Source organism: Ailuropoda melanoleuca, chromosome 14, assembly GCF_002007445.2.
Source record: "Ailuropoda melanoleuca isolate Jingjing chromosome 14, ASM200744v2, whole genome shotgun sequence".
NCBI lineage: Eukaryota > Metazoa > Chordata > Mammalia > Carnivora > Ursidae > Ailuropoda > Ailuropoda melanoleuca.
In genome coordinates, this window is record NC_048231.1 from 79,195,389 (window position 1) to 79,203,889 (window position 8,501).

The 8,501-nt window shown below is 55.2% G+C and overlaps 1 protein-coding gene across 1 annotated transcript in view; it reads left to right on the forward strand.

The window, feature by feature from the left end:
* Positions 1 to 354: 354 nt before the first annotated feature.
* Positions 355 to 8,501, forward strand: part of SIGLEC15 (sialic acid binding Ig like lectin 15) — a 12,974-nt gene continuing 4,827 nt past the window's right edge. Inside the window, 2 exon segments of the mRNA XM_034642204.1 lie at positions 355 to 406; positions 7,429 to 7,488. Of these exon segments, the coding sequence (XP_034498095.1) occupies positions 355 to 406; positions 7,429 to 7,488 (112 nt within the window).

Below are 8,501 nucleotides of genomic sequence, written 5' to 3' on the forward strand. Positions count from 1 at the left end.
GGAAGGAGGGGAGGAGGAAGGGAAAGCAGGCAGCATTAAAAACAGCAGTTTTTCCAAAGGGACCAGCGGCCATGGGAAAGGGTCCTTCATCTTCCTCATGTACTTCTCTGTTTCCTGCCCTGGAAAATCATCCGAGTGGTTCCCCTGTTGGTTTTCCACATGACTAAACCCCACGGGCCTCATCGAATCACACCCAGGCCGCCTGACTGCCTCTCCCCAGTTCCTCCCGTGCCTGGAGCCCGGTAGGGGCGCAGACCCGGGCACACCGCCCATTGCCTCACCTGCCTTCTCGCACAGCCTCCCTGGTGGCCTAGCCGAGCGCGGGCCGGCCTGGGGTGTCCAGACGCCCACAACATGGAATGGTCCGTCCGACTCCTGGCCTGCCTAGTGGGCATCCTCCCGATGGGTGAGTCTGCCGCTACTCTCTCTGGCCCATGCTCAGAACAGAATAGATGCTCACAAAACCTTAGGTATCATCTTCTCTCCTCGCCCCTGGGGCAGCCGGGTTCACCCAGAGCCTCCAGGCCCGCGGAGAAGGAAGCACACCTTGGGAAGCGGTGGTGACAGGAGTCAGAAGTTCAAGCCCAGGTTTTACCTTGGGTTTCTGGTGACTTCTCTGGGCCTCAGTGGCCCCCCCTGTAGGAAGGCCACTCGTTCACCTGCTGCCATGAGGATCCAGGGACATGATGGGCAAGCTTGGGAGAGGACAGTCCAGGCTCTGAGGGACTTCGGGTGTTGCCATCATTAGAGTGCTTTATGTCTCGATGGGCACAGCCCAGAGGGGAGGGGAGGAGGCACGCAGTTGTTTGGGGTTAGAGTGGGGGTGATTTCACACGGGGGACGGGACAAGTGAGAGAGGGCACCCTGACCACCCAGCGGGAACCCCAAGGGGTGAATGGGAACTCTTTGCAGCAGGCTTAAGTAACAACATCATCAGGCATTCAGCTCAGCGAGCTGGGGTCCCTGGAAACAATGTTTTGGTTCCGGGCCATCTGCACGAGGATTTTGGTGGGGAGAGGGGCATCCATCTAAATGCGGATCCTGGCTCCAGCCCAGACCCCTACAATGGGAGCATCAGGCAGCAGGGCTCAGGGGTCTGCATGTTCAACCAGCTTCTCAGGTCAATTTTTTTTAAAGATGTATTTATTTATTTTGGGGGGGAGGGGGACAGAGAAACTCAAGCAGACTCTGTGCTGAGTGCACTTAATCTCACCACCCTGATCAGATTTGAGCCAAAACCAAAAATGGGATGCTTAACCAACTGCACCACCCAGGCACCCTCTCTTGGGTCGTTCTGATACACGAGTTGAGGGCAATCAGGATAAATGACAGAGGCCGTCCTCTGAGCCCCGTGTGCCTCCTGTGACTGTGCCCCTGGACTCGGCATCGGTGCCTCCACGGGCAGGGCCACGGGCAGGGCCATGGGCCGTCACGCACTGCATGGTGACATCGCTGGCATCACGGTGTTCTGAGTCAGTCAACGTTCCTTGTCTGGGTCCTGTCTCCATGACTGGATGATAAACTCCCACCCTTAGGCTCCTCTTCCTTCCTCTCGAGGCAAGTCCAGTTCAGGTCTGGTTTGGATAATTCTAGCAACCACGCACAGATAGCTCTTAGCAGTGCTGGGCGCTTTAATTAGTACCTCACGTACGCCTCATAACTGTCTGAGAAAGGAACTACTCTATTCCCTTTTCACGGATGAGGCAACAGAGGCGCAGAGGGACCCAGTGAGTGGTGTGGGTGGAGCTAGGACATGCGGCTCTAGACTGGACCACCCCCGCTGCTCCTCGTCCCACCACACAGCCCAGTGCTGGGAGCTAAGAGGGAAGAGGCTTTCTTTTCCCAGAATGACCTGACTCAGCCATCTTTCTGGGGTGATTCAGGGTTGGGTCCCACTTAGACAGTGGGGGCTGGAGGAGGTGACGCCGCCCAGACCCGGGGCTGATAAGTGAGCGGTTCAGATGTGAGTGTTGACATCACACACACCCCTGAATCCTGGTTCTGCAATTTACTAGCTACGTGGCCCTGGGCAGGTTGCCTGACGTCTCGGAGCATCAATAAAGTGGGGACACTGGTGCCTCGTGGGGTGTTGTGAAAGAGAATTAGATCGCGGATAAAAGCCGCCAGTGCAGTCCTGGTGCTGAGTGATTGCGCAGTAAATGGCAGGGAAATCTGGCTGAAGTCCCATTAACCTCGGGAGAGGCGAGGCTGGGTGGGGGGTGGTTTGGGTTTATTTTTTTCTCCCGTGGAGGGTCAGTGGCTATGAATTCATCAAAGACAAAAAGACCTAGAGGAAGCCTGAGCAGTCACATGTCCAAGAACAAAACCCAAGCCACACAAGCGCTCCGGCTGTGGGTCGAGATTTACCCGGGGGGGCTGCGGCATCTTGGGGAGGAGACCCTTTTCTCATACTGGCAGCTGCTTCACTGTGACACTGGAGAGGTCCGTGAACTAGGGTGAGGGGATCCCACTTTCTGAAACCCCGAAGCCCCTCTGGAGACGTCCGCCTAGGAGCCCCTCCATGTGGCCGCGGGCCTGGGCAGGAGGCCGGAGGGCTAGGCCGGGTTTGGCTGCAATGCGGGAGCCCCAGGCTTCCTGAGCAGATGTCCACAGCCCCAGTCTCGTCCCCAACCACAGCTCTGAGCAAAGAGCTGGGGCAGGCCCTTGGCAAAAAGCAAAGTGGGAGGAATTGGTCCAGGAAACCCCCTTCTTTTTTTTTTTTGTCAATTTTTTTTTTTAATTTTATTTTATTATATTGTGTTAATCACCATACAGTACATCCCCAGATTCCGATGTAAAGTTTGATGCTTCATTAGTTGCGTATAACACCCAGTGCACCATGCAATACGTGCCCTCCCTACTACCCATCACCAGGCTATCCCCTTCCCCCGCCCCCTCCCCTCTGAAGTCCTCAGTTTGCCTCTCACAGTCCATAGAGGAAACCCCCTTCTACCTTCTCCTTCATACTGACGCCACTCCCCCCACCCCCGCAGCCCCCAGTGCCCCGGGGCAGCCCCAAATCTCCCAGGGGCTCATGCACACTCTCCCTCGCCTTTCCCCTCTGGCTCCCCACAAATCTGCTTCTAGAAAGCTGGAGATGCCAGGGAACACGCAGGTGGGAAGAACAATGGTCTGGAAGCTCTGCCTGCTTGGGTGACCTTGAACGAGACTGCAGTCGGTCCACAGACCTCTGATACGCAGGTGGAGGGATCACAGCAGCCGTCATCCTCAAGGGCTTCTGTGTCAGGCCTGGACACTCTTCACCACAGCGCTACAAAGCAAGGACCCTTGTTCCTATTTTAAGGAGGCCTATGGAAGTCAGGTGACTTTTCTGGGGTGTCACAGCCTGGACTAAACTGCTGGAGTCTCCTGAGAGCAAGCCCCACCTTTTACATCACCTATGTGCAGTGGTGGGGAGCCCAGAGCATGGTTTGGTGCTCAGAGGAATTTACTAGTTCGGAACCGCTGCCGAGAAACCAACCAAAAGGCAAGACAAATCACAGCAGTCGCCCAAGCTCGCGGCGTGCAGGGAAAGGCCTGGGAGGAGATGGGCTGCTGTCACGGGTCCAGAAGGAAATGGGAGCGTTTCAGGGGCCAGGATGCCGCTTCTGCTCCCGGCGGCTACACTGGCCAGCAGGTTGGGCTGAGAAGTCCTACCTGGGGTGGAGGACGACCGGCAGGGAGCAGGGGCCAGAGAAGGCCGGGGCAGGGGGGGCATGGACAGAGATGAGCTAAGCGGGCACTTTGGAGACAGCACCCTGTGGCCGACACTGGCCCCAGGCCATGCTCAGCTGTGACTGCCCGCTGATCTAAGATGCCCACGTGAGCTACAAAAGGTGCAACGTCAGGGTGCCACGTCTTCACCTGCTGCATCACCTCGAGACATCCGCCCAGACTACCTCCCCACCACTGCTCAGCGCCCCCACCCTGCTCCCTTGTATTCACACTCCCTTTGCAGGGCTGGTGAGAGCAAGGGGCTAATGTGCATTGAGCATTTGCTGGGCAAGCTACACGTGTGACTTCATTCAACCCTCAACCCATGAGGAAAGTACCAGGAGCCCCATTTGGTAGCAGAGGGGCCTGAGACTTGGGACATTAAGTAACCTGCCCAACGATACCCCAGAAAGTGAAGGAGCCTAGAACAGTGCCAGGCTCAGACTGGCTGCTCATAAAAGGTGGGGAAAGAATGACCACAAGTGAGATTGTCACCCAGATCCAGCTGTGCCAAAGCTGGGAGGCGTGCAGCATGCCCTGGGGCCCACCGTGGAGGGGTGGTGTTCGGGACTGCGAGAAGAGTCCGGCTGTCCTGCTGACCGTGGAGGTTCCAGTCACGAGGCAGGGAGATTGTGGGCTCTACAATAAGGCGCCAGGGTTTCCGGTCAGGAGTATTCCCTCCCTCGTGCTAAAGATGGGTAAGAGCTGCCGGAGGGCACGGAGGGCACGGCACCTGTCATAGGATGCTGGGGGCTGGGGTTCCTGCCAAAGCAAATGCACTTGCTCCCCGGGCAATCCCTGCTGGGACTTCCCACCCTCGCCTTGAGTCCCTGGGTGGATGCGTCCAAAGTCTCCACGTAAGAGGGAGTCCAGGCACCGGTCTCCTGAAACACTAGCCAGCAGGTAAACAGGAAACACAGATCTCCCCCTGACAGAAGCCGAGATCTTAACCCTGGCTGAAAGGGCCTCTGTGTGCCCTCTCCGCTCCTACAGCAGAAGCCTCCAGGGAGAGGGCGGGGCCGGGGGAGGGAAGCCTACCATTTGTACCACACTTCAGGATGTTTCCCAATGAGGCTGCCCTCCTGGGGCAACACGGCACCAGGGACAAAGTAGAAACAGGAACCATGGAGGGGGAAGCCTTGGCTCTGCTTCTGGTTGGTCAGATGACCTTGCAACAGTCACGTGGCCTCTCTGAGCCTCTGCCCTCCCTTCTCCAAAAGGGGCTATTGCCAGTCCCTCATGGGGCTGCCATGCACGAGATATGAGGGCTGTCTCCCAGCAAGCACCCAAAGCACTGCGTGCTCTGGCCCCATTATCTGGGCATGCCCTGCAACCCCCACGCTGGCGTCCTTGCCTCCGTGGCTTTGCCCACCTGCCCCCTTTGCTTAGAATGCCTTCAGTCTACATCAAGGCTTAGCAAACCCCACTCCTTTCTCAAGCCTTTGCTGAAACAACACCTCCTCTCTCCCGGGTCCTCCAAGCACTTTCCTGCCTAATATTTGCACACCTCTTCCCCCAGCCCACACTACCCTCCCCGGCCAGCCTGGTCACCCTACCTTCTGCCCTCTTAGAGCAATTCAACATCAATGACTACATGGTAAGTGCTGAGCGAGGCAGTAACACCACAAATACGGCCACATATCCATGGTCCTGCCCTCCGGAGCTTCAGGTGCCTGGGCAAGACACACAGTTGAATAGGCAATGGCCACACAGAGGAAGTAGGTCTGCCAGGCCCGGGGCCCAGGGAAAGGATGCCAGACCCAGGCTTAGGGCTCAGGGAAGGCCTCCCCCTTAGGACGACTCAGCAGAGCCCTGGGGGTGACTGGGAGGGAGCTGGTGAGTGAAATGGGCCAGGAATCTTGTTCAGACAAAGGAAACATTGTCAGTGTCCCTCATTAGAGGACCTGGCAGGCTGCAGTGTAATTATGTGTTCACAGATGTGTCTCCCTTTCTGAGCGGTGAGCTCCAGCAGGCTGATAAGGTATCCTATTGATTTTTGTAACCCTGGCTTCTATCCAAGTGCCTGGCTTGGAGTGGGAACGTGTCTGATAAATGTTTGCTAATCGATGAGCACACAATAGCAAAAACTACCCAGGGAATCGGTACCTGGCCCCATGTTGCCTGCAAGATGCAGGAGGTCAGAGGAGGCTGAGGTTACAGAGGGTGGGAAGTGTAGGGAAACTGACGCAGAGGCTGAGCCTCAAGAGGGGGGAAACGCTTTCTGTACCTGGGAGTACTGAGTAAACCAGCAAAACCTTCAGAAAGGGCTTCTCCAATTTGAAACTAGGCCCTTTGATTATTAACAACTGAACAAACAAGCTCTTAACTAGACAGAAATGTCATGTCCTCCACGTGGGTTCAAAAGCATAATTCCACTTGTCCAGAAGAAACAAGATGTGGCTTACAAGCATATTGTGTGAAAAAAGATCTTGCGGTTTTACTTGTCTGCAAGCTCGGCCTAAGCCCGAAGTGTAGTTTTATACAAGGCGGAGCTCACACAACGCAATTCGTACCCCACGTGGCTGGTGCAGCACACCCCTGGAGACCCCAGCTCAGGCCCCGACGCTGCAAGGAGAGACACGAAGCAGACAGTGAGGAAGGGGAGGGGCAGGGGAGGGCCCGGGACTTCCACCAGAGAAGGGAAGGCTCACTGGGTCCAGGAGGGCCATGATGGGGTCCCAGGAGGGCCATCACCACGAGGCGATGTGCGTGCTCCCAAGAACAATGTGGTCATATCAGTAGTGATAGATGTTGGTTCTGTGCAGGAGGAATGTCCTGACCTGTAGATAATTCATAGATGGGATAGACTTCTTGGAGGATGGATGGTCACTGGCTGTGGGCTGAGGGGATTCCTACCCAAGGCAGGAACTATCCCCAAAGAGTAAAGAGCACTGAGCGCGGAGTTAGAAAAGCTGGGTTTCTCCCATCTTCTGTGTGACTCTGGGCCTCCATCTTCTGATCTATAATAATATCCCCCCTGCCTCACTCCCCAGGGTGTCTTGAGGGTCATGTGACATGATGCATATAAAAGAACTGTGTAAATTACAATGCTCTTGGGAAATATAAGAGCAGCTGTATTATTCCCTCTAAAGATCCCTTTTGTGAACTGCACTCAGGGCTCTAGCTGGGCAGACCTACCAGCCTGTCCTCCCTTCCTCAGGAAGACACCACCCCTAGCCTGATGCTGCGAGTCCCAGCTTCAACACCCTCCCCCACGCACCTGCTCACCCCCTCTCCAAAGCAGCACATGCATGCACCAACAGGGGCAGGAACTTTGCAGCTATCTTGGAGCTGGAGGCAGACCACAGCTCCCAGACCTGGGCTCAACCATACTGGGGAACTAAGCCCAGAGCAAGAAGACAGCACGATGATCGACCTCTCGTGGTTTCTCGGCTCCCTAGCTGCCTTTTGGGAAGCCCCTTTGGCTTGACCTGGATTCTAAAGAAACTTCATCCACCCACTCAACACATTAAGTTCAAAACCTACCACCCCTTGCTGAGGCCTGTTTCCCCTCTGTAAATGGGAGTGTTGGTCTCCTTGGATGAGCCCCAAGCTTCCATGCCTTTAGTGCACTAGACAGCTGGCTGGGGAGTCAGGCAGTCCTGAGTCCGGACCCTGGCTGTGCCTCCTAGCTGTGTGACCTTACCTAATTATTCAACTTCTCTCTGCCTCAGTTTATTACATGTAACCCAAGGATACTGTGCTTCCATCTAGGATCACTTGTGAGAACCAAAAGAGATACTACCGGCAACTTGGTCAACACAGAGGTGCACAGTAAGTGCTTTTATTATCACTGTGGCGGGGGGGGAAAAAAAAAAAAAAAAAAAAAAAAAAAAAAAAAAAAAAAAAAAAAAAAAAAAAGCGGGTGGCCTTCTGGAGTGGGGACGGGGGACCAGGAGCTGATCCTCTGGGCATGAGGGCATGGTGTAGCCTCTGCTGCAAGGGGCCTTCTCGATGGGCTGGCTCTTGGATTTGTAGATGGTGAAGGAAGTTAAATAAAGGCACTCCAGCTTACCGCCGCCATATGGCCAGCAGACTGTGAGGCAGGCACGAGGGGCTGGGTGTGTTTTGTTTAGGCTATCTTTAGGTATTTTTTTTTCTTTTTTGCTTTAAACCTATTCCAATCTTTTTTTTTTTTTCTCTCTCTCTCTCTCTTCCTCCTTTTCCCTAGAAGTTTTCTTTCCATATATGGTGGTAAGCATCTCTACTGTAGAACACTGTTTGAGCTAACACCTGCCTCCCAGGCTAGCTGTGTTGTCCCACACTTTGTTCCCTTCTCAGCCCTGCTGGGGCCTTCAGGACACACAGATTATCGTGATAAGCCCCATCCTCCTGGGGATGCCGGGTCCATTCTCAAGGGCTCACTGTGGCCCCCAGAGCTGAGGCAGGCCAGGCTACTTCCCTGGCCTTTCTGCCTCAGGGTCCACGTGCCTCAGCTTATCTCCCCTCCTCTCCCAGACCACCACAGTTTTGGGGATCGGCTCCCTCCTACTAGTGAAGTGGACTGGAGGCGTCTCGGGGGTCTTCCCAGTCACAGGTGAAAGCCCTTACATGGCCACTCAGCCTCAGGGCTCTCCACAAGCTGGCCCAGCTCACACTTCTAGCCTCATCTTCCACATGACATCACACATGCCCTGGGCTCTTGTCAAGGTGAATGGACTCCTTTTCTTCTGGAAGGTGCCTCGTGTGGTTCCGAACCTTAGTTCTCGGGCTCATCCCAGTGTCTCTGGCACCTCAGTGATCAGAGGCCCGGTTTTTGTCAGATCCATGAAAAACCACATACCCCT